Source organism: Anomaloglossus baeobatrachus, chromosome 6, assembly GCF_048569485.1.
Source record: "Anomaloglossus baeobatrachus isolate aAnoBae1 chromosome 6, aAnoBae1.hap1, whole genome shotgun sequence".
Lineage (NCBI taxonomy): Eukaryota > Metazoa > Chordata > Amphibia > Anura > Aromobatidae > Anomaloglossus > Anomaloglossus baeobatrachus.
The window spans coordinates 184,892,661-184,914,384 of NC_134358.1; the positions used below are offsets into that span (position 1 = coordinate 184,892,661).

The window sequence follows — 21,724 nt, forward strand, 5'->3', positions numbered from 1 at the left end:
ACGATCTCATTGCGTCCATCAATCAAATGCTGGATATTTCTCCCTCAGCTCCTCCGGCAGAGGAGTCAGATTATCAGCAGGAGTAATTCCGCTTCAGGTTCCCCAAGCGTACACCGAGTATGTTTCTAGACCATTCTGATTCCAGAGAGGCAGTCCAGAATCACCATGCTTGTCCAGATAAGCGTTTTTTCTTAGCGCCTTAAGGATACACGTTGTCCTTTTCCACCTGACGTGGTTAAAGGTCGGACTCAGTGTCTGAGTGGACCCTCCAATCTCACAGACTGGGGGCTAGATCATTACTTGCAGTGGAAGATGGAGCCTCGCTCAAAGATGCCACTGACGGGCAGATGGAGCTCTGGTTGAAATCCATCTATGAAGCGACCGGCGCTTCTTTTGCCCCAGCATTCGCAGCCGTATGGGCGCTACAAGCTATCTCAGCAGGTCAAGCGCAAATTGAAGCAGCCACATGCACGTCCGCGCCACAAGTGGCATCCATTACCTCCCAAACCTCGGCAACGCTATTAGTGCTGTCCTGGACTCTGCGAGCTGTACGGCGGTTGCGGCCGCCAATTCGGGGGTACTCCGCAGGGCCTTATGGCTACGGGCGTATGGCGTATTTCAGGAGATCTGTTGCCGCTGGGGGGTGCCGGACGTCGACTTCATGGCGTCCCGGCACAATCACAAGGTACCGACGTTCATGGCACGGTCTCAAGATCCCAGAGCTCTGGCGGCAGACGCCTTAGTTCAGGATTGGTCGCAGTTTCAGCTCCCTTATGTGTTCCTCCGCTGGCACTGTTGCCCAGTGTGTTACGCAAGATCAGGACCGACTGCCGCCGCGTCATCCTCGTCGCTCCAGACTGGCCGAGGAGGTCGTGGTACCCGGATCTGTGGCTTCTCACGGTCGGCCAACCGTGGGCACTACCAGACCGACCAGACTTGTTATCTCAAGGGCCGTTTTTTCCATCTGAATTCTGCGGCCCTCAACCTGACTGTGTGGCCATTGAGTCCTGGATCCTAGCGTCTTCAGGATTATCTCAAGACGTCATTGCCACTATGAGACAGGCTAGGAAACCAACGTCCGCCAAGATCTACCACAGGACGTGGAAAATTTTCCTGTCGTGGTGCTCTGCTCAGGGTTCTTCTCCCTAGCACTTTGCCTTGCCCATTTTTTCTGTCCTTCCTTCAATCTGGACTGGAAAAGGGTTTGTCGCTCAGCTCCCTTAAGGGACAAGTCTCAGCGCTCTCTGTGTTTTTTCCAGAAGCGCCTAGCCAGACTTCCACAGGTACGCACGTTCCTGCAGGGGGTTTGTCACATCGTTCCTTCTTACAAGCTGACGTTAGAACCCTGGATTCTGAACAGGGTGCTGCTGGTTCTTTAGAAATCACCATTCGAGACAATGAGAGATATTTCTCTCTCACGCCTTTCGCAGAAAGTGGTTTTTTTTCTAGTAGCAGTCACTTCACTTCGGAGAGTGTCCGAGCTAGCAGCGCTGTCATGCAGAGCCCTTTTCCTGGTTGTTCACCAGGACAAGGTGGTTCTGCGTCCGGTTCCGGACTTTCTCTCTAAGGTGGTATCCCCCTTTCATCTCAATCAGGATATCTCCTTACCTTCTTTTTGTCCTCATCCAGTTCACCAATGTGAACAGGATTTGCACTTGTTAGATCTGGTGAGAGCACTCAGACTCTACATTTCTCGTACGGCGCCCCTGCGCCGCTCGGATGCACTCTTTGTTCTTGTCGCTGGCCAGCGTAAAGGGTCACCGGCTTCCAAATCAACCTTGGCTCGGTGGATCAAGGAGCCAATTCTCGAAGTCCACCGTTCGGCTGGGCTTCCGGTTCCCTCAGGGCTGAAGGTCCATTCTACCAGAGCCGTGGGTGCGTCCTGGGCTTTGAGACACCAGGATACGGCTCAGCAGGTGTGTCAGGCGGCTACCTGGTCGAGCCTGCACACTTTCACGAAACACTATCAGTTGCATACCTATGCTTCGGCGGATGCCAGCCTAGGTAGACGAGTCCTTCAGGCGGCGATTGCGCACCTGTAGGAAAAGGCCGTTTTACGGCTCTCTTACGAGGTATTATTTTACCCACCCAGGGATTGCTTTTGGACATCCCAATTGTCTGGGTCTCCCAATAGAGCGACAAAGAAGAAGGGAATTTTGTTTACTTACCGTAAATTCCTTTTCTTCTAGCTCTAATTGGGAGACCCAGCACCCGCCCCTGTTTTTTTGTGTACACATGTCATTCATGTTGAATGGTTTCAGTTCTCCGATATTCCTTCGGATCGATGTTACTTTAAACCAGTTTATAATTCTTTTTCCTCCTTCTTGCTTTTGCACCAAAACTGAGCAGCCCGTGGGAGCACGGGGAGTGTATAGGCAGAAGGGGAGGGGCTTAACACTTTTGAGTGTAATACTTTGTGCTGCCTCCGGAGGCATAGCCTATACACCAATTGTCTTGGTCTCCCAATTAGAGCTAGAAGAAAAGGAATTTACGGTAAGTAAACAAAATTCCCTTCTTTTGAGGTCGCTTAAGGTCGCTGGTCAGTGTCACACGCTGCGATATCGTTAATGACGCCGGATGTGCGTCACTAACAACGTGACCCCGACGATAAAACATTAACGATATTGTAGCGTGTAAAGCCCCCTTTAGAATAAAACAAGAAATTTTCTTGATCAAGAACTGGTGAGTGCCTTCTATTTTGCTATTTATGCTTTGTTGGCCCGCCCATCTGGCCAACCAAACTCATTTGCATAGGAAACTATAAGATTTTCTAAAGTTTTTTTAGGGGTCTGCAAGGAGGGCCAGCAACAAGGTGCACCTTCCTAGAATGCAGCCCAGGAGCTGCAGAAGGTGATATTTTTGGTTTAATAGGGAAAAAAATGGTGACAGGTTCCCTTTTAACCCCATAGCGACGGCCTAACGTCTCAAGACGTCGGAAAAACAGGGTACTTATTCTGTTCCGACGTCTTGAGACGTCAGGCCGGAAAAACCCTGTAGCGCCCCCCAGTGACGAAAAATCTCGGGGGTTTCAGCTACCGGGGGTAGCTGAGACCCCCCAGATTATGAATCGGGGTGTTTTGTATGCACCCCGTTAATGCGATACGGTGTATACCGGCGACAACATAAAAAAAAAAAAAAAATGGCTGGTAAAATTTATTTATTTCTCATCTGACGTGATCAAACATGTCAGATGAGAAATAAATGTGAGCCCTTAGTGCCCCCAAAGCCCCCGGTACCGGAGAAATCCATCCAACCCCCCCCCCCCCCTCCGGAAAATCCAAGATGGCGCCGACGCGCGCTGAAAACTCCCGCCGCCGCCGCCTCTGCATTCATTTCCCTCCGATCTGAAATGATCAAACATTTCAGATCGGAGGGAAATGTCCCCCTCCTGACCTCTCCTCCGGTACACCGGAGCTCTTTGGTCCCTGGAGCCCCCTCCAGTTCTTCAGAGCCCCCCTCCGGAGCGTGCAAGATGGCGCCGACGCGCGCTGAAAACTGCCGCCGCCGGCTCTGCATTCATTTCCCTCCGATCTGAAATGATCAAACATTTCAGATCGGAGGGAAATGTCCTCCCCCTGACCCCTCCTCCGGTCCACCGGAGCCCTCTGGTCACCGGAGCCCCCTCCGGGTCTCCAGAGCCACCCCCCCTCCCCCGCATTCATTCTGCTCTTTCTGCCGCATGTGACACGTTACATGCGGCAGAAAGGTGTCCCCAGGTCCCCCCAGGTCCCACTAGGTCACCCCCCATCACCCCCCCCAGCCCCCGAGCCCCCGGTCATACATTACCTGTCTGGTGATCCGTCCCGCGATCACGCCGCCTCCTTCTTGAATGCTGACGGCGCATGCGCAGACAGCGGCTGTCAGCTGGATTCCTCCCCCGGTCCACAGTGGAGCAGCCTGTGCATCAGCGACGTCAGTCTTGCAGGGACGCTGACGTCGCTGATGCACAGGCTGCTCCACTGTGGACCGGGGGAGAGTGAGTGCAGTAATCAGCAGTCTCTCCATGTGAGGAGTGTGGTCCTCACATGGAGAGACTGCTGTTCCAGAAAATGGGGGGTACGTTCTGTGAGCGTGCCCCTCATATTCTGGAATGAGGTTACTGCAGGTCACTCTGCCCTAAGTTGGACCGGGGCAGTGTGAGTGCAGTATTCTCAGATTACTGCACCCACACTGCTCATGGAGAGCTTGCTCTTCCAGAAAATGGGGGATACGTTCCCTGAACGTGCCCCCCATATTCTAGAAGATCCAGAGTCGGCGTGGGACCTCGCGGATTACAGCGACCGTAATTTCTTTATTTTCAATAAATTGGGGAAAGAGGAATGTTTCGGGGAGTTTTTTTTTCAAATAAATTTTTTTTTTGTCTTTTTTTTTTTGTCTATTACTTGACTGGGTTAGTGATGTCGGGTATCTGTTTAGATGCCGTGACATCACTAACCCCAGGGCTTGATGCCAGGTGACATTACAGCTGGTATCAACCCCATATATTACCCCGTCTGCCACCGCACCAGGGCGCGGGATGAGCTGGGGCGAAGCGCCAGGATTGGCGCATCTAATGGATGCGCCACTTCTGGGGCGGCTGCGGCCTGCTATTTTTAGGCTGGGAAGAGTCCAATAACCATGGCTCTTCCCACCCTGTGAATACCAGACCCCAGCTGTCCGCTTCACCTTGGCTGGTGATCTAATTTGGGGGGGACCCCACGTTTTTTTTTTTTTTTTAAAAAAAACGCCTGGGGAGCCCTCCAAATTGATCACCAGACAAGGTGAAGCTGTCAGCTGTGGTTTGCAGGCTACAGCTGTCTGCTTTACCCTAGCTGGCTATCAAAAATGGGGGGGACCCCACGTCGTTTATTTTAATTATTATTTTTTTGGGGGGCTAAATACAAGGCTAGGCACCCTTTAGTGCCACATGAAAGGCACTAAAGGGCGCCAGCTTAGAATATGCAGGGGGTGGGACGTTATATATGTTTGACATGTATCCATTCATCCATTGTAGCATTTTAGGCTGTGCGCCCACAATCGGGACTTGCAGCGTTTTGGGCGCAGAGTGTTTTCCCTGCGTCCATAACGCTGCATTGTGCAGTAGAAGCACAGTGGAAGGATTTTTAGAAATCCCATGCCCAATGTGCTTGCCCAATGTGCTTCTTTTCTCCGCCACATAAACTGACCTGTGGCGCAGCTTCCCGAGCCTCAGCATGTCAATTTATGCTGCGGAGATGAGTGTTCTCTGCAGGTAGCATAGAGCTCCACAGCGGCCTGAACCCAAATCGTGGGCATGGGCAGCTGCGTTCTCCCGTGGACAACACTCACATCTCTGCAGGAGGCTGACACTGTGTACTAGACGCCGTGTCGCTGGATCATGGCCACATAGCCTAAAAGTGAGACATTGGTTGCTACAGCAACATTTTTGTGAAGTACCTGTGGATTCAAAATGCTTATTATACTCCTGAATAAAATCCAGTTTCCAAAATGGGGTCACTTGTGGGGGTTTCTAATGTATAGGTACCCAAGGGGCCCTGCAAATGTGACATGGTGCCCGCAATTTATTTCAACTTTTCCAGAATTCAAATGGTGCTCCTTCCATTCCAAGCCCTCCCATTTATCCAAACAGAGGTTTTTGGCCACATGTGGGGTATCCCTGTGCTCATAAGACATTGGATAACAACCTGTTGGGTCCACGGTTTGTTGTTGTCTCTTGAAAAAGTGAGAAATTTGATGCTGAAGCAATATTTTTGTGAAAAAAATGAAAATTTTCAATATGGCAACCTAAGCTTATCAAATTCTGTGAAGTATTCGTGGATTCATACTGCTCACTATACACCTAGATAAAAGCCTTGAGGTGTCTTGTTTCCAGAATGGAGTCACTTGTGGGGGACCTCCACTGTTTAGGCACCTCAGGGGCTCTCCAAATGCAACCTGGCGTCCGCTATTGATTCCAGCCAATTTTGCAGTCAAATGGCACTCCTTCCCTTCCGAGCCCTGCCATGCGCCCAAACAGTTGATTTCCACCACATATAAGGTATCGCCAAACTCAGGAGAAATTGCACAATAAATGTTATGCTGAATTTTTTCCTTTTACTCTTGTAAAAAAAAAAGCTACATGGTTGAAATAACAATTTTGTGGTAAAATTTTTTTTTTTTTTTTCATGGCTCAACGTTATAAAATTCTGTGAAGCACCTGGGGGTTCAGGGTACTCACCAAACATCTAGATAAATTCCTTGAGGGGCCTAGTTTCCAAAATGGGGTCACTTGTGTGGGGTTTCTGCTGTTTAGGTACCTTAGGGGTCCTCCAAATGTGACATGGTGCCCGCAATCTTTTTCAGCCAAATTTCCTTTCCAAAATTCAAATATTGCTCCTTTCGTTCCAAGCCCTCCCATTTGTCCAAACAAAGGTTTCAGACCACATGTGACGTATCACCGCGCTCATAAAAAAGTGGTTAACAAACCTTGAGGTCAAATTTTTGGAATTACCTCTTGAAAAAGTGAGAAAATTGATGCTAAAGCAACATTTTTGAGAAAATTATTAAAATTTTCAATATGACAACGTAACGTTAACAAAATCTGTGAAGTACCTGTGGATCTAAAATGCTCACTATACCCCTAGATAGAAGCCTTGAGGGGTCTAGTTTCCAAAATGGTGTCACTTGTGAGGGGTTTCTTCTGTTTAGGTACCTTAGCGGACCTGTAAATGCAACATGGTGCTCGCAATCTATTTCAGCCAAATTTGCTTTCCAAAATTCAAATATTGCTCCTTCTGTTCCGAGCCCTCCCATTTGTCCAAACAGAGGTTTCTGACCACATGTGGGGTATCGGCGCACTCATAAGAAAGTGGGGAACAAGTTTTGGGGTCCATTTTGGTGTGTTAGTTCTTCTAAAAGTGAATAAATTTGGGTTAGAGCAACATTTTTAGGTAAAATTTAATTTTTGCTTTTTTTTCATTCCACATTGCTTTTGTTCATGTGAAGCACCTGAAGGGTTAATAAACTTCTTGAATGTGGTTTTGAGTACTTTGGGGGGTGCAGTTTTTATAATGGTGTCACTTTTGGGTATTTTCTGTCATCTAGGCCTATTGAAGTCACTTCAAATGTGATGTGGTCCCTAAAAAAATGGTTTTGTAAATTTTGATGTAAAAATGAGAAATCGCTGATAAACTTTGAACCCCTCTAACTTCCTAACAAAAAAAAATTTTGTTTCCAAAATTGTGCTGATGTAAAGTAGACATGTGGGAAATGTTATTTATTAACTATTTTGTGTCACAGAAATCTCTGGTTTAACGGTATAAAAATTCAAAAGTTGAAAATTGCTAAATTTTCAAAATTTTTGCCAATATTCAATTTTTTTCTTCAATAAACGCAAAAAATATTGTCCTAAATTTGGTACTAACATGAAGTCCAATATGTGACGAAAAAACAATCTCAGAATCACCGGGATCCGTTGAAGCGTTCCAGAGTTATAACCTCATGAAGTGACACTGGTCAGAATTGCAAAATTTGGTCTGGTCATTAAGGTGAAAATTAGCTCCGTCACTAAGGGGTTAAGTAACTAGTGGTGATGTGCCGTAAGTCTGTCTGTCTTTCACGCCAATGTTTTCCGTTTCCGGCCAGTTTCTGCTTACATCACTGCGGTGATAATGTGCCATTCTAACGTGCTTGCAATAATAGCGACAATTTATGTTTTGCTAATGTATTTCTATGCTTTTTGTCTAGCGGAGAACCCTACAATGACTGACCATTACAGGAAGATTGAAGATGAAAGTTTTCCAAGCTTTTTAGCAGAATCCATTAATAGCAACCTCAGTGAAGTCTTTGAAAACTGCACACTGTCTTCTAATTTAGGATTACCTGTCGCTGCATCTACTGGTGCTAAACCTCGTGCTGCTTTTGAACGGTAAGCCCTACATCTTTTCTTTGTAATATTGACATGTATAACTAATATCATATTCTGCTATCCTTTTACTTGAAGTTTTTACAATCTTTATGGGAAGTGTTTCCATTTGTGTTCGTGTGTAATGTTAATGGAATCTGTCAGCAGGATTTAATTCCCCACACCGCAAAGGGGAAAAAACAAACACAACTATTTGTGTGCATGCAGACAAGTACAGCAATTACCTTCACATGACAAGTCCATTCCTCCATTATCTGAAAATTAGTAATTGAATTTATATGAATTACGGCAAAGGCACACGGCCATGTAACTTGCAATTGTGATCTCTGTCCGAGTTATATGGTCATGTGACTTTTCCCTTAGACTTTAGATCTGAAGTTCCCCGTCCAGTACTGTCATTTTGCTTCACTGAAAAGATCCTTTGACTGAATTCACACAGCATAGAGGCTGCCAGTTAAGCAGGAGGAAGTGGAGCTTGGGCGGTGAATAGAGCTGGTGTAGCGAAACTTCAGATCTGCAAATAGTTCTTTAGTCTCATTTGCATATAAGTACAAACATGGACTTGTCTGCAATGGATGTTCCGGCCATGTAAAGGGTATTGCTGGAGTTCTCTTTTGAAAGCGTTACATTCTCATATAAATAGTTTAGTGAAGTCCTGCTGACGCATTCTCTTTTAGTGTCTGAGCACACTGGGAAATGCATGTTTCTTAAGAAAAGTCTTTGGTGCGGTTTTGCCGCTGGTTGTTCCCTGCGTTTTTTTACCATTATCTATGGCAAAAACGCAGGTACCGGCAGGAAAGTGACATGCTACTTCTTTTTGCTGCAGAAAATATGCAGAAATTCTGCAGCAAAACCTATAGGGGAAATAAACGCAGTGTGCTCACAGCATTTGGGATTTCCCATAGATTTTGCTAGGGAAGGACTGCAGCAAAGTTAGAAACAAAAACCGCACCTTTTCTACAGCAAAAACTGCGGAAGATTCGCGGCAAAAAATGCAATGTACGCACAGGGCCTTAAATAGTAACCATTGTTTTATTTGTTATTCATCAATCATATATGTAAAAGTAAGACGCTTTTTTGTTATATATTTTATCAAAGAAATTGTTGGGGTTTTTTTTTCTTCTTCTGGATAGATCCATTCCCTTTTAATTTAAGGAATTCACAGATAATGTGAAAATGTCTTCAGTGAGCACAGACGTTTGAGAAAGGAGATGCCAGTTGTTGCTTAGAAAGGTCTCTGGAGGGCGCAGGATGAGGGAGGAACTAGAGGCAGGCACAGATATTCCGCTGCACATTTTCCTATTGCATGAGTGTTTTCTGTTTCGATGACCTATCCTTAGCGTAAATAATCAATATCAGACCGGGCGTTGAACCCTACTGATCTGATATTGATAATCTACGTAAAGGTCATCAATATCAAATTAGTGGTCTCTTGATCTTGGTCCCTGTTGTTAAAGGGAACCTGTTAGGTCCAATATGCACCTAGAATCACGAAACGTTCTGTGTGCATATTGGTAATCCCGGTTTAACCATCCCTGTATACACTAGCATAGATAAAGGGATCTTTAGAGAAAGTATTTCTAAAGATCTTTTATCGTATGCTAATGAGCTAGGGGACTAGTCCCAATGGCGTTGCTTCCATTGCTAGTCGGCTCCATTAGCATGTTAGCACGCCCCTGCGGGTGTACTAACATGCTAATGAATGTGCAACGTTAGAGAGAGGATGATTTCACTCACCCCTCTGCCGCCATTGCCACCTGATGCTGGATTTCGGCTCAGTGCGCATGACCCCGGAGTTTCGGTCATGCGCACTATGAAGTCGGGTGTGCCGTACTTCAGGCTTCACACTGAAGTAGTGCGCATGACCGAAACTCCGGGGCAAAACTACAGGGGCGTACTAACATGCTAATGGGGCCGAAGTCCCCTTGCTCATTAGCTTACGATAAAATATCTTTAGAAATACTTTTTCTAAAGATCCCTTTATCTATGTTAATGTATACAGGGACATTTAGGCAGGGATTAGCAATATGCACCCAGAATTGCTCGTGGTTCTGGGTGCATATTGCACCTGACAGGTTCCCTTTAAATTCTTCTAGTGCAGATGACCAGGGTTCATATAAGGAACCTCTATATGGATTCATATGTATAGAAACGCCAAGGATTTCATGGAATACATTTACTGTAATCATTACCACAAAAATGTATGTTAGGTCTCATTCAAACATCTGTGTTTAAACACACTAGTGAAAGAATGATATTGATGTCATTAATGCATGGTCCTTGTGTCTGTTTTTGACATCACTGTTTATTACAGATGGTTCAATTGCAACTGTCTTTTTTGATACAGTGTAACCTTGGTTTAAGAGAACAATCCGTTCTGGGAGTGTGCTTGTAAATCAAGTTACTCGTCTAACAAAGCAAAATTTCCAATAGGAAATAATGCAAGCTCAGTCAATTCGTTCCACAACTTGTGCAGTGTCCCACCCTGGTCCCCTATTGTGCCATTCCACACATGCACATACACACACACATTATGCTCACCTTATCGTCCGTTCCCACGCCAGCCTCCTGGTTCTTGTAGTCTGCAGATGTGTATCCAGTAACCATCGCGACCGATGCCGGAGCTTCCCCAGTGTGTGAGTCAGCAGCAGACGTCATAAGCAGGAGCCGCTTGCCTCTGATTGGCCAGCGCACTGCCTTTGAGAAGCGCTGACAGCGGAAGTTCCTCCATCGTCGCAATGGTTACCGGATGCACATACTGTACCTGCAGACTACAAGAACCAGGATGCTGGCGAGGAAACAGGAGGTAAGGTGAGCATAATATGGGTGTGTTTGTGTGTGTTTGTGCGGACTGCAAGAGCGGGTGAGTGCGCGGTGAAAGTACGGAACCGGAAGTGTGTGCGGTGAGTATTTGCTCGTACAGCAAAGATTGCTCGTGAACGGAGTTACAAATTTACAGCAAGCTTTGCTCATTTAGTGAAATACTTGCACACCAAGGTTCCACTGTACTATATTTCGTGCTCAGTATGCACTTATATATATTAGAAAGTTAGAAACTCCATCCGTCTTTTTCTGAGAACTGGTTAATAACCTGAGCGGGTGAACCCACACTATAGTATGGACTATTAACTTTCATTTCACTTTGTGGCAGAAAAGGCCGTTTTGGTTTGTTAATCCTGAGCTGGTTTATGGAATTTAAATAAAACAGCCTGGCCATTTCATGTACGGGCTCACTCACACTTGCGCTATTTTGACGCAAACGGAATCCGTCACTAATGTAGTACAGTTCATTTATTTACAGTGGAAGCGCGACATCGTGTGTACACAAGCGGGTACTGCATGACACACACGCGCCATAGTAACGCGCTTCCACTGTAAATAAATGAACTGTACTACATTAGTGAAGGATTCCGTTTGCGTCAAAATAGCACAAGTGTGAGTGAGCCCTAAATCCTCTCCCATGCCTACATGTATGTATGTATGTATGTATGTATGTATTCTCCCACTTTCAAAAATTAGTGTAGACTATTTTTCAGTTTTTTTTTTTTTTGTTCTATATTGTTATAATTGTATTTATGCTTTCCAGATGTATTGGGCTGAATTACTTTTATCACTTTTTTTTTGTTGTTGTTTTTGTTCACAGCTCTTTGGATGTTCAAGCTTCATATTTAGAAAATGAAAAATTGTTGCTGCCAGTCAGCTGCACTTCTAGCTTGAGTAACTCCGGAGGAAAAGAACATGAGAAATTTGTCCTCAGCTTTAAGGATGATTTGTAAGTCCCAAGACATTCATTTGCTATAGAGCAGTATTAGGGAGCTTAGTGGGGTTGTCCAATATCTCAAAAAAAAAAGTTGCACAGAAGAGGATTTCAAAATTCTCACCTTTTTGTATCCACTGTTTATATCCCATTCAGTTGGGTTCAGGTGTTGGTATTTGAACATAAGTATACTTGGACCAGCAGCGCGCCTCCAAACTCCAGGGTCATGTGCACACATGAAGTATTTGATCAGTATTTTATCTCAGTATTGGTAAACCAAAACCAGGAGTGGGTGAAAAATGCAGACGTGGTGCCCGTGTTTCTATTTTACTTTTCCTCTGTCTGTTGCACCCCTGGTTTTAACAAATACGGAAGTAAAAAAACTCCTTAAGGCTACTTTCACACATCAGTTTTCTGTATTCAGGCACAGTCCTTTTTTTTCCTGATCCAACGGATCCTGAAAAAAAAGTGAAAACCGTATCCACCGGATCCGTTTTTTTAACGGATCCGTTATGCTGGATCCGTTAAACGGATCCGGTGGATACGGTTTGCATCCGTTTTTGCATCCTTTTCGTCCGGTTTTTGGCTGGATCCGTTTTGTTAATTACATTGGAGCATGCTCAGTTTAGAAAAACGGATCCGGCGGCCGCATCCGTTTTTTACCGCATTACGCCGGATCCGGCGTCCATAGGCTTCTATTGTAAAACACGCCGTATTGCGCCGGATCCGGCGCGATGCGTTTTTTTTGCCGGACAAAAAAACGTTGCAAGCTACGTTGCCTCCGGCCGCCGCTTTAACTAATTTTGCCGCATCCGGAAAAAAAACGGATGCAACGCAAAGCCATCCGGTACAATCCGGTAACAATGCAAGTCTATGGGGAAAAAACGGATGCGGTACCGGATCCGTTTTACCCGTTTTTTTCCGGATTGAACCTGATGGCAAAAAACTGATGTGTGAAAGTAGCCTAAAGGAACCTGTCACCAGATTTGGGAATTATAAGCTGCGAACAACACATGTGCAGACAGTCTTTAACCTTTCTTCGCGCCTGCACATTACAATACTTTGATCTGCGCCATGTGGTTCCTCTTATTTTGATAGACAGCCAAGATCAGCGCAAGAGTCCGGCCATCACTATTTGTGAGGAATACAAGTGTTTGAGCTGACAGGACCCTATGATATTGTGAAAACCATTAATGATGTTGAGCTGGTAAATCTGCTGAGAACTATTTATGCCAGTGCTTTTAAAAATATTTTATTTAATATTTTATTTTTTTTCTTCAGTAGAGGAGACTTGAATATGTTTATTGACGCCAGCAATGTTAAAACTCCAATGCAGAAAACTGAATTTCCAGAACAAAAAATGCAAGAGAATGCACCTCAAAGAAATGGTACCTAAAATTTTACTTTTAAAATATCTAAATAAACATTGCAGCAGATTAAACCAAAGCCTAGTGTGCCACATTAGAAAGCATCAAACGGTCAAACTAGAAGTGAACTCCCGCGCTGTTGTAAGAAGATGGTCATCAGTAATGGTTAAATAGTGACTTTATTACACGTTTCGGAGATTATATCTCCTTCCTCAGATAAATCACACATGTCCGAAACCCGTAATAAAGTCACGATTTAACCATTACTGCCAACAGCGCGGGAGTCAACTTCTAGTTTGACGCTAACCTCCTCGTGGTCCCTGCTGCAGTTGTGCTCACTTGATGCAGTTGTGAAATAGTCACATCAAATGTTCCTTAATGTTAGTACCCTATTAGCGCCTTTTTGTCTTTTCAGTCTTCTTCACATTAGATAGCATAGAATATTAAACTTTAGAAACTTGAATTGTAACTTTTGCTCATTCTTATATTTTTCCATTTTAGATTTTGTATATGACTTTCGCTCTGAAAGCAAAAGTGACTGGGTAGGTTTTCTTCCATTTTATTTTTTTACTTTGTGTGCACGCTTGTATTTTTATAGCATATACCACTTGTGCTAAGGTAAATGGTGATGTTAGTGCAGTAATTCTTCTCTCATAATTTCAATTCCCCATAATAATAGCTACTAATAACTTAGTTTATTCTACTTTTCAGGTCTCCAGTGCTGAAAGTTTATTCCGAGGTACAGAGAGGGATGAGCAAAATTTGCCTGCTGTAGAGCTAAGTTCATCCACAGCAAGTTTCTTAGAAAATGAGAAATTAATATCTATTGCGAGCTTAGATGTCAGTTCTTCAGGTAAAGTATTTTTTTCTGTGTTCTTTGCATGTTATCAACTTTGTTTTTAATTTCCAAACACATGCAAAATTAATAAATTCATAAATCTAAAAACACGTTAATGATGTGTGTCAAACCAGCCATTATGTTTTCAGGTTCTTGGTATCAATGTTAAGAGGAGGGTGAGAAAGGAACGATCAAAAAAGCCCAAAAATGCAAAAAAAACCAAACAATCAAATTAAGTTGATTTTTATTGAGAATAAATATTAATAGTTAAATACACAAGTACTTATGGGGACAACTCTGCATGCATCAATATTAAACAATTAACGGAGCTGTATCGTAGATAAATATATATAAATATATGTTCAAAAATCATATATTGGCCAGACAACAGGATGTGGTAAATCTGAACCATTAACAGTACAAATAATTAAAGATCACTAGGGGTCATTCTTGATGCACCAACAAGAGATACTAAAACTGCAATGCCTATGGTTTAGCAAGATGTTTAGCACTATTTGTAATAAAGACAATTCTATATATGACCCATTATAATAGAAGCACAATCAGGATGTAAATACATAACAAATATTACATATATGAACCCATAGGAGCGGTTACCTTTAGTAGTGTGTGACACCCGACACGTGTTTCGGTTTCTTCATCGTTTATTGTTAACAAAATAGAATGTATTAACAAAAATGTATTGTGCACACAAAAACCACAAAACAAATAGATAGAAATATAATTATATAAAAGCTAAAAACTAAGCTAATGGAAGCATTTCACAACATATATTTCAACACCACAGATATTCCACACAGATTTTTTTTTTTAAACTCGTTTTATTGAAGGTTAAGTAAATCATTACATTAAAGGATAAATCAGCAATTTGTACAGTAAAAATACATGTAAATTGGTTAATAGAGTAATAAAGCAACAACAATCAAGTCAACGTCTATTACTTTCAGCATGGCCTTAGTACAGTGAACATTTCAAAGGTGTCAGCTCGCGAGTCATATCCGTACTGGGGCAAAAAGCCCATGTTAACAAGGAATGTGCAACCCAGGTTTCAGGGACCTCGTCATATCCCTGATACAGTATTTCATGGATCACATGTTTCTCCTTTCCCCTCACTGGAGCATTATTGATTATTACTGCGATAATACCGACTGTAGGTTATCAGTCAGGGAACCGGGTGATCCTCCGGTCAAGGGCGATCCCAACCATCTACCCCATATTTTGTCAAATTTATGTAAAGAACCTCTCGTCTTATAAACAAATTGTTCTGACGGAATTATAGCATTTACCAATGCAATCCAAGAGGCTCTAGTTGGGGGGTGAGTGCTCATCCAATTTAGCATAATGCCCTTCCGGGCCAAAAACAGGACCTTTTTTATTAATAGATTCTCATCTTGGGACCAGGAGTGTACATCTATCACCCCGAATAAACACAGGATTGGGTTCATAGCAACCGCTTTTTGAAGTATGGTGGAGAGAGTCGTTACAACCTCGCTCCAATAGGAGAGAATGACCCGGCAGTCCCATATCATGTGCCAGAAATTTGCACCGTCTCTCCCGCATCTCGGACAACCCACCCCCACCAAATTATTCGCCTTTTTCATCTTTTTCAGTCTCTGGGGAGTGATATAACTCTGGTGTATTATAAATAACTGAATCAGTCTATTAATTGCGGGAGAAACCAACGTGTGGGATTCGACAATGTCGTCCCACACTACATCATCAATTTCAGAGATCCTGGCACTCCACCTCTCCCGGACAGAAAGAGGACTGTTCATGGTTTTGGCCCGAATAAGTGAGGAGTATAGTTTGGAAATAAGACCGCCAGGGCCCTGCGATCTAATAATTCCGATGACTGGAAAGGAAGAGAATCTAACCCCACGACCAGAGAACTGAGCCCGAAAGGCGTGCCTGATCTGGAGATACCGAAACCCGTGAGATTCCGGCAGATCGAATTCCGTACGCAGTTGTGCAAAGGGGCGGAGTTCACCATCCCGGACAAGTGATCCCAGGGAGACTATTCTGCGATTCCTCCATTCACCAAACCCCGGCAACCCACAAAAGTGTGGAAGGTCCAGGTTATCCCATAATGGGGTCTCGGTTGGTATATCATGAAATCCGAATGTGGCTTTAGCCTCTTTCCAGATCCTGGCCCCTAGTTTGTGTATCGGGAGGACACGACCCTCAAGGGCCCTCTTGTGATCTGTCAATAGTGGCCATAGGAGATCCACACCTGTGAACTCTGCCAAGAGTCCCTCCGGAGAACCCCTTACCCCAGGAAGTGTCCATTGACCCAGATATTTCAATTGTCCGGCCAGGTAGTGTATATATAAAGATCAGGAAGGGCCATACCCCCCATGTCTTTGGGTCTCTGTAATTTGGCCAATTGGACCCTTGATCTGGATGTGCCCCAGACAAAGGTGATCATTAAGGATTCCAGGGACCGAAAGAAAGAGCGAGGAATCTGTACAAATACATGCTGGGTAATATAAAGACACTTTGGTTGCACTATCATTTTAAGGAGGTTAATCCTTCCCGCCACTGAGAGCGGGAGTTGGCTCCATCTATTAAATTTCTCCCCGAGGTATGATAACAGGGGGGCAATATTTCTTGCCATCATCTCCGAAGGGATGCCCGCCAGTATAATCCCAAGGTATTTAAAATGATCCACCACTGGAACCCTGCATATGCGGGTGTTCGCCATTTCCTCTCTGTCCCGAGACAGAAAGAGGAGGTACGACTTTGACCAGTTTATTGACAGACCCGAGAACTCCCCGAATCGGTCAATTAGTTCCACGGCTCTAGGAATGGAGGAATCCGGATCAGATGCAAACAATAGCAAGTCGTCTGCATACAGAGACAAGCGTTCATCTCCCTTACGGTGTCTCACTCCCCGGTAAATTGGGTCCGCCCGAATGCGCACCGCCAACGGTTCCATGGCAAGGCTGAACAGGAGAGGGGATAGGGGACATCCCTGTCTGGTTCTCCTCCCCAAAGGGAAAGTTTCCGCCACCCCGCCACCCACCTGAATGTTAGCAGATGGAGCTTTATATATAATCTCAATCCATCTAATGAATTCGTTGCCGAAACCAAATGCCCGCAGTACCTCCAGCAGGTATGGCCATTCTATAGAGTCAAAGGCCTTGGCCGCATCCAGGGAGACCAGAGCCCAATCCTCCTCTAACTTGGTGCCCATCTGTAAGACCACCTGCGCCCTCCTCAGATTATCCGAGGTACTCCTACCCGGAATGAATCCAGACTGATCCTCATGTATTATGGAGGAGATCACTTTGAGTCTGATTGCTAGTATTTTAGTAAGAATTTTATAGTCAGAGTTAAACAAAGAGATCGGTCTGTACGAGCCACAATCCAATGGGTCCTTATCTGGTTTCAATAGTAGAACGATGGTTGCCTCATAGAGTCAGGCAACCGTCCCCTGCGGAACGAAGCCTCAACCGTCTCCAGGAGGGCTGGAACCAGCTCCCCCTGATATTTGTCAAATATTTCAATCGGGAGTCCGTCTGGCCCAGACGTCCTACCCCTATTGAGGGCTCCCATCGCCTCCACCATCTCCTCCATACTAATGGGCTCATCCAAGGCCGATCTCTGGGCCGAAGTCAATCTGGGAAACTCCAGATATCGTAAATAATCAGCGATCTCCTCCCTTGACACGGTCAGCCTGGATTCATATAGGTTCCTATAGAAGTCCTAAAACACCTCCAGAATACCATTGACGGAAGTGACTGATTCGCCGCTAGGGTCTCTAATCTTAAGGACCGCAGGTGAACTATTGGATTGGTGCACCAAGAATGCTAATAAACTACTAGATTGGTTCCCTTGCTCGAAATATCTCTGGTTCGTGAAGAAGACATGTCTCTTAGCCTTATCTTGCAAGTACAAAAGATATTTCCTCCCAGCCTGTAGCCATTGAGATCTGTTTTCCTCAGAAGGGTCCGAGGTGAATTTATGTTCGAGCACTCTATTTTGAGTGGCCAATTCCTCCTCCTCTCTGGCCGCCTGTTTCTTGAGATAGGAGATAGAGGAGTGACAGCATCCCCTCAAATACGCCTTAAGCGCGTCCCAATAGGCCGAGTGATTCTCTTCCACGGAGTTCGTCTCAGTATATGCCCTGAGCTGATCTGGAATCCTATCATTGGTTCCAAAGAGTGAAAGCCACCAAGGGTTAATCTTCCGTGACACTTTACGAGATTGACATCCTTCCCATTGAATGCCTACAAATACCGGGGAGTGATCTGATACTGATCTGGGCAGGTGACATACCGATTGTATATGGGCACAGACTCTTTCGTTTCCACAGATGTAATCAATTCGAGATGTGAGTTTTTCCCGGGAGTATAACATGTATATTCTCTCAGTACTGGGTTAAAAAACCGCCACATGTCGCACCATCCCACCTCCTGTAGGAATGCACTCAGTCTAGTTTGTATCGTAGGGGAGATCGTAGGGGAGATCGGGACCTGTCGGGTGTTGAATCTATCCAGTCCTGTGTTATTAATCAAATTGAAGTCCCCCATGCAGAGCACCAAGGCTTGTGGGAATTGTGAGGCAAACTTAGCCGCCTCATACAGAATCGAGATTCCCATCGCAGGGGGGATGTATATGGCTAGGATCACTATCATTACCCCATCGATATGAGCCTGGATAAACACATACCTCCCATCATTATCCTTTATAATCTTACCCGGGTCCCACCGCAGTGCTTTGTGGATTAGTACCGATACTCCCCTAGAATATGAGGAATGAACAGAGTGAGCTGACCATTGAACCCAAGGCTTCTGAAGCACTCTAGTGGTTTCCAACAATAAATGGGTCTCTTGTAAACATACAATTTGAGCTTTGGATCTTTTGATATGTGCGAATACTGCCGCCCTTTTCCTGGATGTGCCCAGTCCCCTAACATTCCATGTCATCAAACTTAAAGCCATTGAAAGATACCACTTGCTAAATTGAATGGAAAATGTCAAAAACTTAACCTACAGTAGAACTTGGGTGAACGTACCCTTAAATACAAACAATCGGCTGCACTCACACAGCCGATAAAAACTGGTCCAGTAGTGCGACCGGGAGAGATTTTCCCTAGCAACGACTAGGGTGAACCAACGTGGCTAGATGGTGTACTTGGTAGGGGGGTGTCCTCAAACAAGGGCTTAAGCTTCTCCTGCAGTCCAATAAATTGAATTAAGAAAAACAAAAAGCCAGCACTAGATGTGCACTTCAGCACTAAACATTCCAAACTGTACTTATTCTAAAAAATTTTGAGATTTTTGGCAAAAAATTGCAATTTCTTGAGCTGCCTCGCCACGTCACGGCAAATCTCATTTGAGGTAGTCCTACACTAAATTATTTTTATAAAATGTGCCATACGGCCTCACATATGAATAGTAGAACTGCTCTTAGCAGCACTCACCTGGTCTATCTCAATCCCGTACCCATGACTGAGTCATTGCTGTGGGCGGGACAGGTCCAAGCAAATGCTGCATGAAGTAAATAGCCTGTGGACAAGGCCTGATGACAATGTGAACAGTCACCAAACGCCAAAATCTAGACAGATGGAATACATCCCAAATTGGGGTGCATAGCAAGGTGGAGGTCAGCCACCGACCAATTCAATGAAGAAAAACAAAAAGCCAGCACTAGATGTGCACTTCAGCACTAAACATTCCAAACTGTAATTATTATAAAAATTTTTGAGATTTTTGGCAAAAAACCATGGCTCAGGTCCCGCCTGATGTCACCTCAGTCCGGTCCCACCAGCGACGCACCTGCGACCGAGTGATCTGGAGCACTAACTGGACTTGGCAATGATCGCAGTGAACACAGGCCACGTCACATCCAAAGACGCGACCTCTAGCTACCCAGACCCGAGGGGGGCTGACCTGGAAACCGGCTCAATGGAAAGCCAATAATAATCGCACCCAGTAGCTCACAAGCTTCCGGAGGGCCACAAGCGCACCAGCGCATCCTGATAAGTTCATCAGCTTCTCAGCAACCTGGAACCAGGAGATCCGGGCGCGGACGCAGCAGCGATCCCGAGCCCCGCTCCACTCACATGACAGAAGAGGTGAAGAAAACAAGAATATTTCGCGCCTTCAGTAACAAGGGACGCCGAATACCTGCATAGGATGATCATAAAGCGATCGCAACAGCGATTTCAGACACAACGTCCCAGGAATTAGAATCGCATTACCGACCTCACTCCGGAGAATAGGAAATAAGTGGATCAAAACCGCGACGCCAGCACAACAACGACCCTTCAGGCATCGCCCATAACTGTAACGCATCAGCGCTTCCTCCTCAGTGTGTTGATCCAATCATCCGCCTCCACAGGAGAAGTAAAGAAAAGGGAGCGCTCTTGATGAACCACTCTTAAGACGGGCTGGGAAGATCATGGAGTAAGCAATTTGGTGTTCTCTAAGGCGTTTTTTCACTTGGATGAAGGATGCCCTTGTTTTCTGAAGAGACGCAGAGAAGTCAGGAAAGATCAATATGGGAGCGTTGTTGTGTAAGATCGGGCCCTTGCGTCTCGCCGCACCAAGGATCGCATCTCTATCCCTGCTGCTCAACAGTCGGGCCAGGAGGGGTCTAGGCTGCGCTCCTGGGGGAGGAGGTCTGGCCGGCACCCGGTGGGCTCTTTCTATGGCGAAGGCCGCTGACAGCGTCGCATCAGGGAAAGTTTCGGAGAGCCATGTTTCCATGAACTTACATGGGTCGCTCCCTTCTGCTGTCTCCGGCATCCCTAGGATTCTTAAATTGTTGCGACGCAGGCGATTTTCCAGATCATCAGCCCTCTGCGCCCAGTTGTTTGCCGCGCTTTCCAAAGAGGATAATCTGCCCGGCGTCGCTCTTGCGTCGTCCTCCAGCGTGAAGATCCGCTGCTCTGTCTCCTTTACCTGCTCTCTCAGATTTTGCAAATCCAGCCTGAGGAGACCCACATCGATCTTAACCTTCTCGATTTTACCCGTCAGCGACACTTTTGAATCCTGGATCGCTGCAAGTATTTGCGTAGTAACTTGCTGCAAGGTCAGCTCCTGCGATTCCTTGGATCCGGCCTCCATGTTCTCCTCCTCCTCCGCCTCACTGGCGTCCCGCTCTGCCTGTTTGCCGGCGCCATCTTGCTGGGAGTCTCGGGCAAATTTCTTCAGCTTCTCAGCCGCCGCAGCACTGTGACCTCTACTCTTATTACCGATCAGAATGATCACCGCACCACAGGTAATCCGGAGGTGTATTTAGGCACCAATTTCGGCAGGATTAATAGAGTATATCAGCGTTGGACTGCGGAGCTGCTCTCAGATGCGACCGCTCATGCTGCCTGCTGGCCACGCCCCCATTCCACACAGATTTAACTAAATTGGCCAAGTAATGTGCCCGGTCTGTCTCTTTCCCGGTCTGTCTCTTTCCCGGTCTGTCTCTTTCCCGGTCTGTCTCTTTCCCGGTCTGTCTCTTTCCCGGTCTGTCTCTTTCCCGGTCTGTCTCTTTCCCGGTCTGTCTCTTTCCCGGTCTGTCTCCCCACTGACATCTTATTACCTCACATATAAGCTTCTTATACTATGAATGTCCTTTGTTCCTATAGCAACAAATCACAGCTCCTACAAATAACCTGTAGTTCCAGGCTCCATTTACTTTAATGAAGGCATGTTTTTGGAGCATAACTGTAAAACGCGGGGTTAAATTTTCCTGTAAAAACAGTCTACGACGTTCCCTGGGTCACATGAGGTGTCTGTGCAAAATTTCGTGATTGTGAGTGCAACGGTGCGGATATACGTTTCGTTTCACTTTTTCCCCATTATGTAGATAGGGGCAAAATTGATTGGTAAATTGGAATGCGCGAGGTTAAAATTTCG

General features: G+C 45.3%; 1 protein-coding gene across 5 annotated transcripts in view; it reads left to right on the forward strand.

Annotated features, from left to right (window-relative positions):
• CEP192 (centrosomal protein 192) overlaps positions 1-21,724 on the forward strand; it is a 257,759-nt gene that overhangs the window by 23,193 nt on the left and 212,842 nt on the right. For 4 of the 5 annotated variants that reach the window (XM_075314589.1, XM_075314592.1, XM_075314593.1 and 1 more), the window contains exons 2-6: positions 7,705-7,885; positions 11,526-11,654; positions 12,921-13,027; positions 13,508-13,548; positions 13,718-13,859. In XM_075314589.1, the coding sequence (XP_075170704.1) occupies positions 7,719-7,885; positions 11,526-11,654; positions 12,921-13,027; positions 13,508-13,548; positions 13,718-13,859 (586 nt within the window). In that variant the 5' untranslated portion in view covers positions 7,705-7,718. The remainder of the gene's footprint in view (positions 1-7,704; positions 7,886-11,525; positions 11,655-12,920; positions 13,028-13,507; positions 13,549-13,717; positions 13,860-21,724) is intronic. The other variant, XM_075314590.1, reaches the window with a different exon arrangement.